This window comes from Rana temporaria, chromosome 7 (genome assembly GCF_905171775.1).
Source record: "Rana temporaria chromosome 7, aRanTem1.1, whole genome shotgun sequence".
NCBI classification, from domain to species: Eukaryota; Metazoa; Chordata; class Amphibia; order Anura; family Ranidae; genus Rana; species Rana temporaria.
The window spans coordinates 68,946,221-68,968,041 of NC_053495.1; the positions used below are offsets into that span (position 1 = coordinate 68,946,221).

General features: G+C 45.8%; 1 protein-coding gene across 2 annotated transcripts in view; it reads right to left on the minus strand.

Annotated features, from left to right (window-relative positions):
* Positions 1-21,821, minus strand: part of ZC3H7B (zinc finger CCCH-type containing 7B) — a 418,789-nt gene that overhangs the window by 275,322 nt on the left and 121,646 nt on the right. For both annotated transcript variants that reach the window (XM_040359565.1, XM_040359564.1), the window contains exons 8-9: positions 19,388-19,427; positions 11,961-12,136 (exon numbers count right to left, since the gene is read on the minus strand). In XM_040359565.1, coding sequence (XP_040215499.1) covers positions 11,961-12,136; positions 19,388-19,427 — 216 coding nt within the window. The remainder of the gene's footprint in view (positions 1-11,960; positions 12,137-19,387; positions 19,428-21,821) is intronic.

The window sequence follows — 21,821 nt, forward strand, 5'->3', positions numbered from 1 at the left end:
AGTGAGAAATTTATGGGCTGGCGCAGTGTTTCCTAGAGGAAGAGGAGGAGTATCTCTCAATTGTGGGCTGTCCTGAAAGACGGGAGGGGAAAATACAATTCCCCCACCACTCCCCCTCTCACTCCCCCTCTCTCTCCCTGTCTCCCTCCCCCTCCCCTCCCCCTCCCCTCCCCCTATTGGCTCTTTCCTTCCTGTTGGTCTCTCCCTCCACCCTCTTCTCTCCTCATCCCGTCCTCTCCCTGTATACAATATATGGCGCCCATATCTGCCGATGCTTGTCCTCCTGCTCTTTCATACTCATTGTAAGGTTTTCCATTAGTTGTACTTCCGCTATTTTTGCCATCCATTGTGCTTTACTTGGAGAAACATTACTTTTCCAGAGAGCTAGAATGCATGCTTTTGCCGTTGATAACAAATGTCTCAGCAATGAATTTGTTATGCTGATAGGGATATCAAAGAGCAGGTAGGCACCTGGATTATCTCCAAGTGACACATCTATCATTTCTTCTATTGTTTGATACCATTTGCCAGAAATTCCTTACTTTTGGACATTCCCAAAAAATGTGCATTATAGTGCCCACAGTCTCTTGACACCGCCAACAGAGATTCGAGGTCTGTGGATATATCCGATTCAATACTTCTGGAGTTTTATACCACCTGCTCAAAATCTTATAGCTTCCCTCTTGGTACCTCGTTGCTATTGACACCTTATGTGTATACCTAAATATCTTATTTTTTTGTGCTTCTGAAAAGGTGACCCCCCATCTCTCTTTCCCATGCCTGTATGTAACCAAGGTTTTGTGGGGCCTTCAACTCGATCACCATAGTATATAATGTCGAACTGACTCTCCTTTCAAGCATAGATTTTCAAACTTTGATGGTGTTATTTCTCTAGTTCGCATGGAGATTAATCTGAGAAATGCATTTAACTGCATTCTCCTGAAAAAGTCTAGTCTTTCTCCAAACTCACAATCCAACTCTTCTCTAGACATTACATGATTATCTACCGTGAAGTGTATCAACCCACTGGATTTCTTCAAGTAAAGCAGCAGACATCTCTTTACGTCTAAAAAAATAAATCTTTCCTCTTCCGCATTTTTGGGAGAGAAACAAAAACTAGGAAGGACTACTTCCTGGGACCTATGAAAGTTAGAAGAAACTTTGGGCAAAAAGAAAGGATCAGGCCTAATCACTACCCTGTCCTCTAAAATCCTCAGGAAGGGATGCAGATCATAAATCCTCCTCCCTGATGTAATAGCCAAAAGGAAGGAAACCTTCAAGGAAAAACATTTCAGGGAAGCCTCATGCAAGGGCTCAAACGGATGACAGATGACAGATGCCAAGGAGGTACATGTTTGACAATCCTGGGAGCACGTCTCGATCCGACTGAAATGAACCTCCTGACTAAAGGATCTTCAGCTAGCCTTTTGTCTGAAAATACAGACAGGACCGCAACCTGAACCCTAAGGGTGCTGACAGAAAGAACTTTCTCCACTCCCTTGTGTAAAAAAAAATCTAGAACATAGTGATTAGAAAGAATCTAAAATCGGATTTCCATTGCCAGGAATAAAACGTTTTCCAAACTTTCCCATAGATTCTTCTAGTTACCAACTTATGACTGTCCAGGATAGTCTGAATAACTGTCTCTGAACACCCTTTCAACTGTAAGATGACCCGCTCCGCCTCCAAGCCGTCAAATGGAAGATCTGAGGGTTTGGATGCAATACTGGTCCCTGATGGAGTAGATCCTCCCACTCTGGCAAGGGCCAGGGAAGATCCACAGAGAGGGTCTTCAGAGAGGAGAACCAACTCCTCCTGGGCCACCAGGGGGTGATCAGAACCACTTCTGCCCGATCCTGAATAATTTTCTGAACTAGCAGGAGGTAAGAGGGGAAAAGGAGTGAAGGCAAAGGCCAGAGCGAAATCCCACGGGAAGGAGAGAGCATCCATCCCCAAGGACCCTATCTCTCTCTCTCTCCAGTAAGAAAAACGCTGGCAGTTTCCTGTTGAGACTGGAGGCAAAAAGATCCACTGCAGGAAGACCCCATGTTAGCACAATCTCCTGGAACATGCTTTGATGTAACTCCCAACAGCTGGAACTTGCGCTCACCCTGCTCAGATAGTCCGCCAGTGTGTTCTCTGAACCTCTGATGTGGACTGCTCTGATCGAGGTGACATTGATTTGCGCCCAGGAAAGGATCTGCTGTGATAGAGTTAGGAGTGACTCTGAACGAGTGCCCCCTTGCTTGTTCAGGTATGCCACTGTCGTGGCATTGTCTGAAAACACCAACAGGTCTTTTGAACTGAGCTTCTCCTGCAGAGCCAAGAGAGCTTTCCCTACAGCTAGTAGTTCCCTGAAATTTGAGGAGCGGTCTGCCTTCTCCGGCGACCAAACTCTCTGGGCCTGCCAGCCCCAAGAATGCGCACCCCAGCCCCACAGACTGGCATCTGTCCTTCACTGAAGCATGTTGCGCCTAGTTCTTCCCTCCCTGCAGGTGTTCTCGCTGCTCCCACCGGGAGAGATTTAGAGAATCCTCCCTTGGAGGTTGAACTAGTTGATCCAGAGAATCCTTCCTGCAATCCCAATGGTGTAAGAGAAATGCCTGAAGGGGTCTGGAGTGAAATTTGGCCCAGGAAACTCCTGGGATGGCAGCGGTTATTAAACCTAATAACGGCATGACCCGCCGAAGTGAGGTCTGTCGGAGCAATCTGAAGGCCTGCACGGCGAGAAGTTTCAAAACTCTCTTTGGGAAGAAATTTTTTTCCGAGCAACAGAGTCTAGAGTTTAGATAACCAAGAAAAACTGTTCTGGGAGGGTACCAGACAAGACTTCCGTTGGTTGACTTTCCACCCTATATCCTGAAAGGTCTGCAGAACCAACTGCAGAACCCGGATAAGGGATTCTTTGTCCCGGGCAAAGATCAGAAAATCGTCCAGATATGGGACGATCGATACACTTTAAATCCGAAAAAAGGCCATGACTTCGGACATGACCTTTGTAAAAATCCTGGGCGCTGCAGAGAGACTGAAAGGGAGGGCATTGAACTGCCAATGACTCAGCCCATTGTCCAAGAGATTTGCAAATCTGAGGAACCTTCAGAAATTGAAACGTCTGTAGAGAATACACTTGTTCAGTGCGCTCAAATTGATGATAATCCGGAAGCTGCCGGAGGCTTTTTGAACCAGAAAGACATGGGAATAAAATCCCCGGAATTTTTGATTTTCCGGGACAGGGGAAATGACCCCTTGTGTTTCACACATGGAAACTAGATTCAACATGGCTTGCAGTCTTTCTTGGTTTCTCGGCAGATGAGTAAGAAAAAAAATCTCTGGGGTGAAAGATTTTTGAACGCCAACCTGTAACCCCTTTCCAATGTTTGAAGGATAAAAGAAATTGTCGGAAATCTTTTCCCATTCCTTGAAGTGGGACAACCTTCCTCCTACGCCTATCCTGGCGTCACAGGGGAGTTTTGGAAGGGGTTGAAGCCGTAAAGAGAATCCCCTTCTGCTTAGCTTTGTTAAAAGAACACTTTTTCTTTGCATGTTGCCTGTTGGTTCCAAAATTAGCTTCGTTTTGGAAATAACGAAAAGTCTTCTTATTCTGTGGCTTATTCTTTTGAGAAGGAAAACGTTTACTCTTCTCAGAGGAACGAGCTAGGACCTCCACCAAGGAGGAGCCGAATAAGAACTTCCCTTCAAAGGGTATGCTGCAGAGCTTGTTCTTGGAGACCAGGTCCCCCTCCCAAGCCTTAAGCCAGATTGCTCATCTGGCTGAATTAATGAGAGCAGAAGACCTTGCTATAGCTTTCACTGCAGCTGCATCAGCCAAGAAGGCTACTGCTTTAGCAATGAGTGGGAGGGTCTCCCTAATCTGCTCTTTGGGGGTGTCAGACAAAAGGAGCTCGTCCAGACGCTGAACCCATACATCTAGATTCCTAGCCACACAGGTGGATGCTACAGCTGGACCCAAGGATAAAGCTGAAGAATCCCAGGCCTTACATAGCAAAGAATCGGCCTTCCTATCCATTTGCTCCTTCAGGACCCCTGAATCTTCAAAGGACAGGTCTGTCTTTTAGAAACCTGAGACATAGGGGCATCTAGTTTAGGACATTCAAAGAAAGGTTCTTCAATTTCAGATTGAAAAGGAAATCTTTTGTGCCCTTTAGATTGGAACACATTCTGCTTTCCGGATCTTTCCATTCTGACAGAATAATATCCTTAAGTGACTGGTGAACCGGAAAAGTCCTTGACTTCCGCCCCTAAAACCCCATATACATTCTATCCTGCACAGATTGGATTTGCTGCAGCATCTCAATCTGCTCAGAGGTATAAATTGATTTCAAAAGCTCATTAATTTCCTCAGCTGGAAAAAGAAACTTAGCTCGGATTCTCCCCTTCTTCCGTATCTGGGGTATAGTGTGAATTACTGATCTCGGACCGAGGAGAGGGTCTAACTGACGGTTCTAGAGTCCTGGGACCAGAGGAAGAAGGTCCCAGACCCGCTGCCCTGTCACTGAAAGACCGGAAAGAGGCAACCACCTCCTTCATAGCAGACAATAGCTATTTAAAAGAGGAAGTCTCTGAACTAGCCCTAGATGGCAAACAATCTTCACAAAAAAAGTTCTTTATATCCATCAGGCAGCCTGGCTCTACAGTTTCTGCATTTCTTTTTCATCTGTCTATCCTAGAAAAAGAACAAACAAGCCATAAAGAAAGAAGCAGGCCCATACCAAGAAAAGGAGACCTGCTGCATAATTACAGACAATGGCTTACCTTGGAGGCAGCATGGGAACCAGAGGCTGCCGTTGGCTCCATCCGAGCAGGTGCTCCCTTCTCAGACCTATCTTCAAGCTCCATTGGTGAGTGTTGATGGGACTAAGAAAAGGCTGCTGTCCCAGGCAGCATGTCCTCAGTGTACTGCGCCATAGTCCTTATGAACACGGCGCCGGAAAATCTGTCACGTGACTTCCAGTTCCAGCGCCATCTTGCCGCGTCACTGGAAGTCTTCCGACGCCATCTTGGTTCACCTGAGTGAAGCCGGGGAAGAAAAGGAGCTGGGGAGAACCTGAAGGAAGTTGCCATTTTACCCTTGCAGGTGAGGCAAGAACCTTCAACAATAGGGAACCCTTCGGGCCAAAAAACGGGGACTGAACACATCCAGGACTCAGCCATAACCAGTACAGGATGCTGCCAGAGAAGGGGGGTCCGCCAAACACAGTTACCAGACCTAGGAAAAATAAAAAACGCGTCGGAGGGTCTGGAAACACAAAACAACCGAGGTCAGAGGAAAGGGAGGGGCCTTTTAAATTGTATCTGATTTGTGTTTCCTGTAGAGGGCGGAGCCAATCATCTCAAGTAGCTGTCCTGGAAGGTGAGGGGGGAAAAATTCCTTCCTGCATCAACTTTACCTACAGTATAAATACTAGTATCCAGTTAAAGGTATGTACATTTAGGAAAGAATCCAATACTTTTTTAAAAGCAATCTACTGAGCTGGACAGAACCAGCTCTTGAGGGAGCCCTCTTATTGTGAAGAAGCCTTACCAGATTTGAGATTTATAGTAGAAGTATAGGCAAAACTTATTTTACTTTTAGATAAAAGGGTGGGTTATAATCCCTGTCAGTTTTTTTTCCGCCATCTGTGTCCCATTTTGCAGATTACCCTTTACTTTCTTGTCCCAAAGCTTAACAGGAAGCGAGAGGAAATCCTTGCAAATTAAGAGTATTCCTTGGGGAACCCCAGTTTACCAGAACTAGTGTCCCCATTGGAAGATTTCCCCTCTATTACTTCTCTGGGGACAACCTAAAATTTGGGATTTTACCTTCACTTCCAATGAGAATGGTCAATAAGACAAATAAACAGGGTGAATCATGGTGAATCTCCCCCAACAGGCCACTATGAAAACTGACAGGGATTGTAATTCCTCTCTACTCTATTCAAAAAATAAAAGTTTTGCCTTTAGTTATACTTTAAATCCCTTTTCCTCTAGACATGAAGAGTGCCCCCTTGTCCTCTGAGATTACCTTAAAGTGAACACCAAGCTCACTATATGGACCATTAAGAATTTAAATCACGTTGATCTTAACCCCCCCCAACTCTTCTCCAATCTATCCTCACAGCCAAGTTCCTCCATGCCTTGCATCGATTTCTGCAACCTCAAGTTCCCCGGTATCCTTTTTGTGAACTGGTGCCCAAAACTGAACTGCTTATATTCCAGATGAGGTTTTACTAAGGATTTGTACAGGATTAATACAAGCAAGGATTTTGCTTGCTTTGGAAACCGCTGCTTGGCTATGCGTGCCATTATTAAGCATATGATCTACCAGAACACCCAGGTCCTTCACGATTGATTCCCCCAGTTGCACCCCCCATAGTATGTATTAAGCATGCATATTCTTAGCCCCCAAGTGCATAAATTAACATTGATCAACATGAAACCTCATTTGCCACACAATTGCCCAATTAAAACAGTGCACCGAGGTCAGCTTGCAAGTTGGAGAAATTCTGGAAGGATGCTATTCCAATGTATAGCTTTGTGTCATCTGCAAAGACTGAAATTGTACTTTTAATCCCAGACCCTAGATCATTTATAAATACCTTTAAAAAAAGTAAGGGTCCTGACACCTTGGGATATACCACTAATAACTTAAGACCATTCAGAGCATGAATCAGCCACTTAGTTTCTTCCCTTCCAGTCCCTCTAGAAGTTAAACAGGTCTATAGTTACTTGTAAAGACTTTGACCCCTTTTAACCATCTCAGCTCCAGAAGTATTTACTCCCTTCATGACCATGCCATAGTTTGCCATTTAGCACTATTCTAGTTTAGAGTGCCTTGATAAAGTTTTCGTATCATTACATTTTCAAAATGTTGTCATAAAAACGTAAATGTATTTTATTGGGATTTTACGTGATGGACCAACACAAAGTGGCATATAAGTGAAAGAAAAATGATTTTCAAATATTTTTACAAATAAATATCTGAAGTGTGGCGTGCATTTTTATTCAGCCCGAGTCAATACTTTGTAGAACCACCTTTCTCTGCAATTACAGCTGTACGTTTTTTTGGGAAGCTTTGCACATCTAGGAGAGATTTGTGTGACATTTGTGCCCATTCTTCTTTGAAAAATAGCTCAAGCTCTGTCAGATTGGATCAAGAACGTCTGGACAGCAATTTTTACAAGTCTTGCCACAAATTCTCAATGGGATTTAGGTCTGGGTTTTGAATATGCTTTAATCTAAAGCTTTCCATTGTAGCGCTAGCTGTATATATAGGGTCTTTGTCCTGATGGAAGGTGAACCTCCGCCCAAGTCTATGACAGACTAACAGGTTTTCTTCCAAGACCGCCCTCTATTTGGCTCCATCCATCTTCCCATCAACTGACTAGCTTCCCCATCCCTTCTGAAGAAAAGCATCCCCACAACATGATGCTGCCACCATGTTTGTTTCACAGTGGTGTGTTCAGGGTGACATGCAGCGTTAGTTTCCCGCCACACATTGCATTTTGCTTTTGTGCCAAAAAGTTAAATTTTGGCCTCATTGAACCAGAGCACCACCTTCCACGTTTGCCATGTCCCCCACATGGTGTCTCAAACTGCAATTGGGACTTTTTATGGCTTTCTTTCAACAGATTTGTGGAGTGCACAACTACTAGTTGTCCTGTGGACATATTCTCCCACCAGAGCTGTGGATCTCTGCAGCTTCTCCAGAGTTATTATGGGCCTCTTGGGCGCATCTCTGATTAACCACTTTAGCACCAGAAAAATTTGCCCCCTTAATGACCAGGCCTTTTTTTGAGATACAGCACTGCATCGCTTTAACTGACAATTGCGTGGTTGTGCGAAGTTGTACCCAAACTGGTGGTATTTGATCACCAAAAAAATATCCCAAAAAAGATTTGTTTGTTGTTTTAATTGGAATTGTACCATTTATAGGTCACAATAAAAAGGTGGATTATAGGACCTTAATACAGTAGATTGAGGTGGCGCAGAAGTGGCCTGTCTATTGCCAATCTCACGACCTCTGGCCCAGGCTGGTGCCACCAGAATGACTAGAACCCCTTCTCTTCGAACAAATGTTGAAGTAGAGGGATTGGGGAGGAAAAAGCCTAAACCAGGGAGAACTGGTTGCATGGAACTATTAGAGCATCTGCTCCTATTGCCAGGGGACCCATTGTTCGGAACACAACCTGCTGTAGCTTGTTGATGAACATGGATGCCAATATATCCACATCTGGCCATCCCAAACGCTGGCAGATTTCCCAAAACACATTCAGGTGTAGGGACCATTTCCCCAGGCAGGTCTGCTGGCAGCGGAGATAATCTGCCTTCCAGTTCTCTACTCCCGGAATATGGACCACCAATAGAACCGGCACATGTCCCTCTGCCCAGGTAATATATGATTCACCTGTTGAGAACAGCTCCTGGTACCACCCTGGTGGCTGATATAGGCCACTGCAGGGGCATTGTCAGACTGAAACCTGATGGTGCCATTCTGGCGCTCCACCGTCCAGGACTGTAAAGCCAGACCTACCTCCCGTAACTCCAGGATGTTGTTCCAAGCCGACAAGATGTTTTGTTGTATAGGCCTGGAATGAATTGAGCGTAAGGAATTGCCTCGAAGGAGGACACCAACCTTCCCAGACGATTCATACAGAGCCGAATGGAGGGTTGCCTGGTGCCCCTTACCTGACAACACCTCATCCTTTAGGGCACAGATTTTTATGAGTGGCAGAAATACCTTTGCCTGGACCGTATCCAGGATCAGACCTAGATACTTGAGACTAAGCTGGTTTCAAGGGTGATTTTTCGGAAATTTATGACCCAGCCCAGGTTTTCCAAATACTGCACTGTGCAGGCTAAACTGTGTTCCAGGGCATGTAGTGCGTGATCTCAGGAGGTCATCTGAGCATCGAAATCCCTTGGCCTTTGGAAGACCCAGTAAAGGTGCTAGAATTTTTTTTTTTTTTAACAAAAACAAACACAAACACACACAAACACACACAAACACACACAAACACACACAAACACACACAAACACACACAAACACACACAAACACACACAAACACACACAAACACACACAAACACACACAAACACACACAAACACACACACACACACAGGTGCTGTGGCAAACCCAGAGGTCAGTGCCACAAACTGGAAATTGCGTTCTTTACTGCAAATGGCAGGAAGCTCTGATGAGGCTAAAAAGGTAGCTGTGTGTCCTTGATAATCGATGGAGGCCAAGAAGTCCCCCATCTGGAGCGAGGCTACCACCAAGCGGACCGACTCCGTCCTGAAGGATTGGATTAACAGATGTTGGTTCAGGGATCTTAGGTCCAAAATTGGCCTTATTTCCCCATTTGGTTTTAGAACCAGTAACAGGTTCGAATAAAACCCTGTGCCTTTCAGACACCGGAAACCTGTATAATCACTCCCTGATGCACCAATTACTCTATTGCTTGAAACAATATGTTTTTTTGGAAGATCCGCAGGAACGTTGGATCTTGGAAACCTCCGTAATTCTAGCATGTAACTGTACACTGTTGAGGTGACCCACTCACCCTGCACAACGGTTGTCCAAATGTCTGCATATTGGAGCCGCCTTCCCCCCACCCGATAAAGAGGGGGCGTCCCCTCAAAAGGAGGGTTTGGTGCCGCGTTTAGAAGAGTTCTGAACCCAGGGTTTTTTCTGGCCCTGGGCCTTGCTCCTGGCTTTATCGCCCTGTTGGCGGCAGAACTGCCTTATCGCAGAAATACCTGAGGCAGTCCCCAAGGTTTTAAACAAGGGACATCTGGTCCTTCTCCTACAGGAAGTAAAGAACTCTTTCCTCCAGAAATCGGTTGACCAGTTCTTAAGCCGCACAGGTCTGCGCATGTGTACAGACAGGAGAGACAAAATGCAAGACTTGCTGTATAGAATCCTTTAAAAGCATATACTGCAAAACACAGCACTCAAGGAATATCTGCCCTATTTTCAGTGGGATCAGAGCCCCTGGTTAGACCCATCAGGCCATCTGACCTGATCCTTTAAGGACTGGCAGACTCCAATTGCTGCAACAGCTGGCTGATTAGCTGAACTGACCTAAGAAAAGGAAGCCTTTAATAATGACTCCAGTTTCTTGTCAACGTGGCCTTTCAAGCCCTGTGCGTTATCCACTAGACACATTAAGTTTCTGTTTAAGAAAGACTACTGCATCTATGGCTGGCATGCTCCATTTCTTAAACTTTTTCTCTATGGGATATAAAAGGGGAAAACCTCTTTAGGAGGAACAAAAATCCTGCCAGGATGTTCCCAATCAGCATACACCGCCTCCTGTTCCAACAGCAGGTGTAAGGGGGAAAAAGTCTTCTTTGGGTCCCTGAAGCCTCCTCAGGCTGCAAAGACAAGGAAGGCTCAGAAAGCTCTGCAGGAGGTAACTTAAAAGGCAGAACGAACCATCTTGCTAAGAGTCTGGATCAAAAGCCTCTGCGCCTGAGAGGCCGATACCAACTCAACATCATCTGGACCAGATGCCTCAAAAGCAGACTCGTCTGCCAGGCCCTCCACAAAATCTGTGGCATTTAGCTCTTCCCCATCCTCAACCCATTCCTACTCCAAATTAGGAGGCCCAGAGGAAGGGGATCTGTCATGCTTCTTGCCACCCTGTGGGATGGAGGCAATAATGCCAGCAATCCTGTGCTCTAACCCGGCTAGGGCTAAGGACAGTTCATCCCTGGTGATAAAGGGTGAAGCAGCAGCGTTGACTGTAGGCACAATACCAAACAGACGCATCGGCTCACATTGCCTGAAAGCCTCTGGTCTTTCGGGGGATACAACACTAGGGTTTCGACTATGCTCCTTAGAAGATGCTGAGGACATAGGCGTGCCCTTTACTGTAGTGTTAGCCCCGCTCTTTTTTTTTTTTTTAAGACATTGCAAGCCACAAAAAGGAAGTACCTGGGTTTAGTATTTTACCCCAGAAGAGAGACCCTTTAATAGACCATCCACAAGCAAGCAAGCTTACTCCTTCCAACCATCAGCCCAAAACTCCACCCCCCCTACGGTAACTACTACACAGTTGTCCAGCCTAAGATAGATTGGCAGATTGTTACACACATGGGGGACCCCACAATAAGTAAATAGGAGGGGATTTCACTTACCCGTCCAGGCACAGGGCAACCTTAGAAACTAAGAGCCCAATCTTCATTCATCACGGCAGGTTCCTGTCACTTGAGGACCTTCAGGGACTGGGTACCCCCTTTCATGTTTTAGGGTCCACTCCCTTGGACCTGTACAGCACCCTGCAGGAATGCCTCATCTCTGTGGTGTCCAGGATTCCACCAAGCAGGGTCCAGCTCCCAGAGGACAAATTACATGCAAAACCTTGCAAGATCCTTGCGTTTTTGCAAGGCTCAGGTACCATCTATCTTAGCATATAAGCTTGTTTCAAATGGATCCGATCGGTCAATCCCTTGATTCATTTTAGAACCATGCTAAGACTTCAAGACCTGGAGCTCGAGAGAGCTCAAACAAAATGTGCCCAACCACCTTGCAGACACTGGAAAAAAACAGAAGTACTTCCTGTATGAGAGGGGTTATATAGGAGATCACTTCCTGTCTAAAGACCTCACCTACTATGCAACCATGATAAACAAAAACAAATCCCTACTTGTGTACTCGTGATAAATACATTAGCAATTAAACCAATTTTGAAATAAACAAAATATGTAAAATAAAGAATGGATAAAATACATAAACATGTGTCAGTCATAAATCCATTACCCACGTTACAGAGAAGGTCTAGTGCTAGAGCCCTCACCTCGAACATTCACGGCAATACTGCGCGTATGGTTTAAATACACAATTTACATACAAAGTTCGCTTCTGCGTATCAGCACGGAAAGATGGGGGGGGGGGGGGGTGGGCTTTAAAAAAAAAAATTATAAAATTATACTGTCCCATTAAAAATAATCTCTCACCATTTCCAATTCCAGAAAAGAGTCCAGCTCATCTCCAATTACATCACAGTCAGTAAAATAATGGTTGGCTGCGGGAGCCATGGTAGGGGCCAGTGAAGGAAGATGTGCAGCAGCTCCTAAACTGTTATTGGGACAGATAATTCCAAGGGATGATGGGATCAATTCTGAAGGAAAATCTACAGAATAAAAAAATTACAAAAATAAGAACTCAAAAAACATTTATAAAAAACAAAAAAGTCAATATATGCTATAAGTTACGGCACCCATTTTACATTTAACGTACAAGGTAGGAGTTTTTTTTTTTTTACTTTAATTCTATGCATGAAGATAAAAATCTTCTGTTCTGCTCCCCCCCAGCCACCTTTAAAGTGGTTGTATAGCCCCATTTTTTTTATTCATCTGTAAGGCCTCCTAAACCGTAAAGGTTTAGATGTTGTTTTTTTTACCTACAGGTAAGCCTTATTATAGGCTTACCTGTAGGTAAAAGTTAAAAATGCGACTAGACAACGGCTTTAAATACTTGCCAAAGCCCAAGATCTTGATCCAGCCCTGTGTCAGAGCATCACTGCTCCCTTCCCCTCATTGGCCCTGAGGCAGCAGCAGGAGCCATTGGGCTCCTGCTGCTGTCAATCAAAACCAGGAAAAATGAGGAAAAATTTGTGAGGCTGCGCGGTGCCATGTGTGTCAATGAACACACACAGCGTTGCTCAGGATCGAGCCTGCACAAGTGCAGTGGTTTGCTATGGAGGAATTAAGAACGGGGGAGGAGGAGCCAGGTGCTCCAGCAGGGAACTTTAGAAGAGGAGAATCAGGGTCATTTTCTGCAAAACTACAAAGTTTGTCAATTAAAAAAAAAAAAAAAAAACATACAAATTAATTTAAAGCAGACCTTTAACCCCAACATGAAAGTTCCCACCACAGAATTTTTTTCTTGTTCTGGTGGTACTCGCTCCCACTTTCCTTGCCTTGCCTTGGCGAGGATGACGTTGCCCGAACGCAGCTTTTTGAACAACAGCACACATCTGCAGGCACTTACAGAAAAATACCATTTATGTCAACTTCTTGTAAGCACTGAATAGAACTTAATAAAAACGAACTTCTAGACCTTGTATAAATATGTCTGCTGTGCTTTCCTCATTGTCCACTGGTCTACACAAGACATGTGCCAAACTATGGCAGTTACTTTTTGCAGAGCAGCCGAAAAAAATAAAAATAAATTGTTCCTATATACCAGACCTAAGACTTAACCAGAAAAAGTAGAAACAACGATTCTGCCCCTCATACCCATTCCCCTCTAAACGTAGTGGTAAAGGCTCAATGTTCAACTTTTCATTTTGGATAGAGTAAGGAAGAGTTTTAACGCGTCTTTTTTTTATGGCCACCTTTGTCCCATTAGGGAGATTTTCCTTTACTTCCTATCCCATAGCCAAAACAGGAAGTGCAGGGAAATTATTCTAAAGTAAGGGAACTCCTGGTTATCAGAGCTAGTGTCCCCACTGAAAGATTTCCACTTTTATTTCTGTTGGACAGTTTTCACTTCTGTTCTTATTCTGGCGACAACCCAAAATGTATTACTTTCTATCACTTTAGGGGAAAGCGAGAGAGAGAGCGAGCGAGAATCTCCCTAACAGGGACACAGGTGTTCTAATCCATCTCCATTGTAATAAAAAAAATAAAAACAATGTTTTTTGTTAGCACTACAACAGATGACTGACAAACTAAATACCATTTAGGACAGTTGACATTTAGACAGCTAAATATATGAAGGTTGTCATATGCTAGCATTGCAATGTCTGTTCATTTTCCAGTGCAAGGACTGGGTCATGCATTCAATAACTTATAATACAACTTTAAAGACCTTAAAACAAAAAACCTACGTTAGGCTTACCGGTAACGGTATTTCTATGAACCTTCCAGGACGGCACCTGAGAGATGATGGCTCCTCCCTGCAGGAAACACAATCACATGACAGTTTAAAAAGCCCCACCCTTCCCCTTGCTCCCCAGTATGTAATAGAGTAATCCTGAACTGGTTCACAAGGGACGTAGTCCTTCTAGGTACTTACCTTTTCCCTCCACATAGGGCGGGAAGTAGGCCTGCCGTCCTGGAAGGTTCATAGAAATACCGTTACCGGTAAGCCTAACGTAGGTTTCCTCTAATCACCTTCCAGGACGGCACCCGAGAGGATAATCAAGTATACACAGGCCTACCTTCAGGGTGGGACCACAGCTTGTAGAACCTTTCGACCAAAGGCTAAGTCTTGCTGTGACAACATTTCCACACGATAGTGCTTCAGGAATGTGTGATGGCTGGACCAGGTAGCCGCGTTGCGGATTTGTTCCCAGGAGGCCCCTGCTTTCTCAGCCCAGGAAGTTGCTAAGAATCTAGTAGAGTGAGCCTTGATTTTAATGGGAGCTGTCGCTCCGGTGCATACGTAGGCTATGGATATAGCTTCTCTAATCCATCTTGAGACAGACTTTTGATGCCTGCAATCCCTTCCTGGGCCCAGCATGTAGAACTAATAGGTGATTGGATCTCCTAAAACTCTTAGTTCTCTCTAGATAAGTGAGAAGACACCTTCTTACGTCTAAAAAATGAAATTTCTTTTCTTTCTTGTTCTTTGGTTCAGAACAAAAGGACGGCAATATTATGTCTTGCGTCCTATTAAATAAGGATGCCACTTTAGGTAGATACAGGGGGTCTGCTCTAAGAGTGATCCTATCTGCCTGTACTCTCAGGAAGGGTTCTTTCATGGATAGCGCCTGCAAATCCCCTACCCTCCTGGCCGAAGTAATGGCTAACAAAAAAGTCAATGTTAAAGTTAGAAATTTAAGGGAAACCTCTTCCAGAGGTTCGAATGGGTGTATAGATAACGCCTCTAACACCCTAGTTAAGTCCCAAGGCGGACAACTATATTTCTGGACTGGAGAAACTTTCTCTAGCCAACAAAAAACGTCTAATAAGGTCCTCTTTAGCCAATCTTTTGTCAAGATAGACTAAGAGGGCCGCTATCTGGACCCGAAGGGTACTAACTTTTAATCCCATGTCTACCCCATCCTGGAGGAAGTCCAGGATAACCGGGATAGAGGTTGAAGATACCCGTCTTTCCTTACCCCAGGAACAGAAGGTCTTCCACACTTTTAGATAAATCTTTTGAGTTGCTGGTTTGCTGCTCATGAGGAGAGTACTTATGACCTTCTCCGAGCAGCCTTTGCGTTCTAAGATCTGGCGCTCACTAACCAGGCCGCTAGCTGAAAGAATTCCGGCTTTGGGTGAAGTACTGGGCCCTGCCTGAGGAGATCTGCCCTGTACGGGAGTTTTAGTGGTTCCACTATCGCCATGGATCTTAGGTTTGCAAACCAAGTTCTTCTTGGCCACCATGGGGCTATCAGAAGAATCTGGCCTGGAGACCCGTTGAGTTTTTGAAGAACTCGCGGAATAAGCGCCACCGACGGGAAGGCATAGGCCAGTCCGAAGTGGCAGGTCTGGGATAGTGCATCCAGACCCTCCGACTGTAGTTCCTGGGAAATCGAGAAATACCTTTCTACCTTCCTGTTTTGTCGGTTGGCAAACAAGTCTATTTCCGGATTTCCAAAGCACTGGACCAGGGTTTGAAAGACCTCTGGGTTCAGTTCCCATTCCTCCTGCCTCAGCTGGTAGCGGCTGAGGAAGTCTGCTTCTGTATTGTTCGTCCCCTTTATCTGTATGGCTGAGATAGAGAGTACTCTTCCTTCTGCCCATTCCAAGATCTCCTTGGATAGTTCTAGTAGGGAACTGGATCTGGTCCCTCCCTGGTGACCTAGGTACGCTACCACTGTAGAGTTGTCGGAGCTTACTTGGACTTCTCTGCCCTTGATGTCTTCCTGGAAGGCTACTAGGGCTTCCCCCACTGCTCTGAGTTCCCTGTAGTTGGATGACCTGCGAGCTAGTGAGCTGTCCCATTGCCCCTGGGCTTTTTTCTTTCCCAGGTGGGCGCCCCACACCCAGGAGCTGGCATCCGTGGTAACCTTCACTGGGTTCCACTGTGCCCATGGTCGCCCTTCCTTCAGGTTTTGGTGAATCGTCCACCACTCCAGGGAGGTCAGGACCTGAGGGGTGAGCAGTATTTCCTGGTCTAAGGACTCCCTCATTCTGTCCCATGAAGACAGGAAGAAGAAATGCAGTGTCCTGGCATGAAGCTGAGCCCAGACTACCGTTGGAATGCTTGCTGACATAAGGCCTAAGACTCTCAGAACATTTCTTCTGGAGAGTCTGGGGTTCTTTATTAGGTCCCCTGCTGCTGAGGCTAGTTTTAACACCTTGTCTTCTGGCAAGAAGAGCCTCTGCTGCCTGGTGTCCACTATATATCCCAGGAAGGTCTTGACCTGTTCTGGCTTGGAGGATTTTTCTTTGTTGACTATCCACCCTAGACTCTCCAGGACTGCTATTACCCTGTTGGTATCCAACGTAACTTGGATGGCTGACTTTCCTGAAATCAGTAAGTCGTCTAGATAGGGTATAAGTGATATACCCTGGAGGTGTAAAAATGCCGTTGCTTCCGCTAGGATTTTTGTAAATATCCTTGGGCTGGAAGTTAGCCCAAATGATATAGTGCCCTGAACTGCCAGTGGAGGATTTCTCCTTCCACTACGACCGCAAACCTCAGGTATGCCTGGTGATCCACATGAATTGGCACGTGAAGGTAGGCATCTTTGAGGTCTAGGGTCACCATGAAGGCTTCCTTCATGAGGTTCTTTCTTACCGAATAGATACTTTCCATAGTGAATCTTTTGTATTCCAGAAACTTGTTCAGGTTTCTCAGATTCACTATTAGACGGTATTTTCCGGATGGTTTGCGAACTACGAATACATGGGAATAAAATCCCTGGTATTGCTGATCCTTTGGTACCGGCACTACCACTAGTTGTTCGGCTAACTCCTTTATGCCCTCTAGGAGGGCAGGCCTCTTCAGGGAATCCCTGGGAAGATGTGTAAAGGTGACCATGGAGGGGGGTGTCGTCAGGAATTCTAGATGATAGCCCTTTTGAATTATTAGGCGAATGTAAGGACTGTTCGAAATTTTCTCCCATTGGGGAAAAAATTGGGACAGTCGACCCCCCACTTTGATCTTGGCGTCACTTGGACTGTTTGTCGCTGGCTTTGGGAGGAGGGAAAAGCAGGTTGTTCTTCTTATTCCCTTTACCAAAGTTCCAACGCCTGTAAGGTTGCTTTTTGGCTTTTTGTTTACCCTGCCCCTGGGGGCCTCGATAAGTTTTTGGAAACCTTCTTTTTTGGGTTTAACAGGAAATTTCTTGCCTCTTTCCGATGACCTAGCCAGGACATCATCTAAGCCTTTGCCAAACAACAGGGAACCCTGAAAGGGGATGCCACATAGTTTACCTTTGGATGTTGCATCTCCCTCCCAAGCCTTGATCCAAACTGCCCTCCTAGCCGAGTTAATAAGGGCTGCTGTTTTGGCTGATGCTCTAGCAGATACTATTGCTGCGTCTGGTAAGCAATCGCCTTCCTTATCACTGTGAGTGATTCAACCACCTCCTCTGCCTCGGCGTTCTGAGCCAGGTGTTCAGTGAGTGTTTCTACCCATATATCGGTATTCCTGGCTACACATGCTGCTGCTAAAGCTGGACTCAGTGCTGCTGAGTTGGCCTCCCAAGCTTTTCTAAGGAGAGATTCTGCTCTACGGTCCATCACATCCTTGATGTTACCCGCATCCTCAAAGGAGAGATCAGACAATTTAGTGACTTGCGACAAAGCCGCATCGAGTCTAGGGAGCTTAAAAAAGACCTCCTCGTCCTCCTGGGAGAAGGGAAACCTTCTTTTCCAGGTTTTTTGTTTGATTATTATCTCTCCATTCCTGTAGGACTAACTCCTTAAGAGACTGGTGTAGGGGGAATACCTCTTAGACTGGGTGTCACCCAAGCCCCTATAAACTTTATCCTGTGCCGAGGCTGGTTTAGGGGTCTCTGGGAGCTCCTCTGTGGCGTAAATTGCCTGGAGTAGACCCTACAGATCTTCCACGGCAAAGAGGGGTCTCCTTAGACATATGTCTTCCTGAGACTGACTAATGGGGTCTCCATCTACCTCTCCTGAGCTGTGCCTAGACCTGGGTAAACTTGCTACCTCACTTTCTTCACCCTCTACCTCACCCAGAGGGGGAATTTGTGAGGGTGTAAAGAAAGCACTTGGGCCCCTAGAAAAGGGGTTTTCCAGAGAGGAAGTGCCTTCCCTGGGGGTAAGTTCCTCTGTCCCGGTCTGTGCTGACTGCCCAGCTGCCTCCCGGAAAGCTTTCACTGTTGCTAACATTTCTGTTTGCATGGCTGCAAGAAAATTCTTCATCATTGTAGCAGCTTCCTTTCCTGCTAGAGTATTAATACATTTGTAGCAGAAGGGCTTAGAGTAGGATTTGGGGAGCTTCTCTCTACAATTCCCACATTTTTTAGAGGAACTATGCCCTGTAGCGGCAGGAGACTGAACTGAGGCTTCCTGGGCTCCGCTGGGGGATTCTGAAAGACATGAGGTACACATACATTACTCTGTCTTTTCCCAAGACTGCTGGCTGTACTGGGGAGGAGAGAAAGCAGACGAGAAGGGGGCCAGTCCTGCACTGGCCGTTCCCTAAAAGTTTGGGAACTCTCACTGCCTCTCCTCCCTTTCCAGGGGGATTAGTACTTACCGACCCCCGACCTGGATCTGCCAGCGGTCGCGTCTGCCTTTCCGTCCTCTTCCATGAGGAGGGTGACTCGGTCCTGGCTGCCGGTACTCCTGAACGAGCTGTCCGCAAGCCGACCTGTCCACCGCCCAACGCTGTTCCACGTTGCCGACAGGAACTTCCGGGTTACGCCGCCGGGAACCGCCCACTTCCTGTGATGCGGTTCCTGTTCTCAGAATGAGGCCTGGAGCGCGACGTTTGAGTTTAGAAGACCCGGGAACAGCAATTCGAATGGCGGTGGTTCAACAACACTCAGTGATGGCTCACCTCCCCGTAGCTCAGAGCACTGGCGTGTACTGGGGGCGACCTGTGAGTTTGGACCGAAGTCTACAGGTTAGTTCAGCCCTCCCTAAGACCTGTCTCACAGGGGTACCTTCGACCCTCCCCGGTCTCTAGGTTTTCCTTAAACAAAACAAACGTGTCGCTGTGTTCGGAGAAACACAATCAATACTGGGGCGCAAGGGGAAGGGTGGGGCTTTTTAAACTGTCATGTGATTGTGTTTCCTGCAGGGAGGAGCCATCATCTCTCGGGTGCCGTCCTGGAAGGTAATAAGAGAAATTAACATTTTTTCTTTGGTAAAAGTTACTCTATTTTTCTCAGTGCCTTTCAGCAAGCGTAATTTAGGATTAACAAAAGAAAAAAAAAAAACACACCAATATTGCTGCTGTGCTAACATTACTGTAGATTATGCCGATACTGCAAATAAAAGTAACTTGCCTGTATAAATGTCATCAACAGTTCCCATACTGTTAGATGCCTAAAAAGATAATGAAAAAAAAAAAAAAAAAAAAAAAGATATCATCATACAATTAGATCAATATCATTTATGTAAAATTAGTAATTTTTAATATAAATAACATGGGAGAGAGTAAATATAGGCTGACATTAAAGGGTCACTAAAGGAAAAACATTTTTTTGCTGAAATGACTGTTTATTGGGTATAGAGACATAAAAGTTAACCGATTCCTTTTAAAAATGATTAAAAAACGGGGTTACTTACCGGTAACATCCCTTTTCCTGGAGTCTTTCAGGACAGGTACTGTAGAGAGACACAGGCTCCTCCCCTCACAGGAAACACCGCCTTCCAATTAAGAATTTAAGCCTCATCCTCCCTCAGCTCCTCAGTTTTTTCCAGAGTACCCCCGGCCAGCTGGGGAGACACAAGAACACGTCATAAAAGTATAAAATTACATCTTACCTGACGGCCTCGTCTGATGAGTTTCCATAATATCCCCTACAACAAAGAGGGTGGGTACCAGTGCTGTCCTGAAAGACTCCAGGAAAAGGGATGTTACCGGTAAGTAACCCCGTTTTTCCCTGTTCGTCTTTCAGGACAGGTACTGTAGAGAGGATAAGCGAGCACCTTACCCTAGGGTGGGACAACTGCTTGCAGTACTTTGCGTCCAAAAGCCTGGTCTTTGGTTGAAAGTAGGTCCAGTCTGTAATGTTTTACAAACGTTGAAAAACTAGACCATGTTGCAGCCTTGCAGATCTGCTCCGGGGAGGCACCAGCACACTCTGCTTGGGAAGTTGCTACTGCCCTGGTGGAATGAGCCTTGATACCCTGTGGAGGCTCTACTCCCCTAGAAGAATAGGCTAGAACGATGGCTGCCCTTAACCACCTGGCTATCGTGCGTCTAGAAGCCCTAGACCCTTTTCTGGACCCAGAAAACAAAACAAATAGTGAATCAGCTTTCCTGAACTGACTTGTGTAATCCAAGTATTGTAGGACACACCTCCTAACGTCTAGGTTGTGAAACTTGTGTTCCTGTTCCCTCACAGGATTTGAACAAAAAGAAGGCAATGTTATTTCTTGACTTCTGTGAAACTTAGAAGCTACCTTTGGTAGAAAAGCCGGATCTGTCTTAAAAATGATGCGATCCGGAAAAACTTGAAAAAAGGGGACCCTAATAGATAGGGCCTCGAGTTCGCTCACTCTCCTGGCAGTAGTGATCGCTACTAAAAATACTGTTTTGAGAGTGATCACTTTTAAACTACATTTGTCTAAAGGCTCAAATGGTTCTACTGTAAAGGCCTGAAGAACCAATGAGAGATCCCAAACTGGGAAGTTGGAGGTTTTTACAGGTCTCCGTCTACTCAAAGCCTTAAAAAATCTAGAGACCCAAGGGTCAAATGCTAGTTGTTTTTCAAGAAATACACTTAGTGCTGACACTTGACCCTTCAGCGTGCTAGTTGCCAGCCCTTTATCAGCTCCAGCTTGAAGAAATTCTAAAACAGCCACAGAGCTGTTGACACTGAAGGAGCTTTCTGCACACCAGATGTTAAACCGTTTCCACACTTTTTGGTAAATGGCTTGCGTCTCCTTCTTTCTACAGCTTAGGAGTGTTTCAACCAGGCGTTCTGAAAACCCTTTGCCCCTCAGCAGCTCTTCCTCAGAAGCCAGGCTGCCAGGTTCCATCTCTCTACCTGCGGGCAGCAGATTGGACCCTGCAAAAGGAGATCCTCCCGAATTGGTAGAATCCAAGGAGGTTCTATCGATAGATTTTTTAGGATAGAGAACCATGGTCTCCTGGGCCAATGAGGTGCGATGAGAATGAGTGTTGTGTTCTCCCCCTGCAGTTTCCTCAGGACTGCTGGTATTAGAACCGGAGGGGGGAAAGCATAACACCTGGAGAACTTCCAGGTTTGGGCCAGAGCGTCCACCGCCAGAGCTCCATCCCACCTGTTTAGGGAAAAAAAGAGCCGAGTTTTGGCATTTTCTCTTGAGGCGAATAAATCCACCTCCGGAAGACCCCATCTTTGAGTGATCGCTCTGAAAACTTCTTGATTCAGAACCCAATCGCCCTCCCTCAGTTTCTTCCTGCTGAGGAAGTCTGCGACCTGATTTAATTCTCCCTTCAGATGTATGGCTGAGAGGGACAAGACATTGGCCTCCGCCCATATGAGAATAGATTTTGTCAGATCCCATAAGGACTTGCTCCTGGTGCCCCCCTGCTTGTTGACATAAGCTACTGCCGAGGAGTTGTCTGTCCTGATTCGAACATGCTGTCCCTGCAGCTCCTTCTGAAAGGCTTTGAGGGCTAACTCTATCGCTTTTAGTTCTCTCCAATTCGAAGATTTTTGCGAGTCCTCTTTTGCCCAGCGACCCTGTGTCAGAAGGGAGTCCAGGTGTGCTCCCCAACCGGAGCCA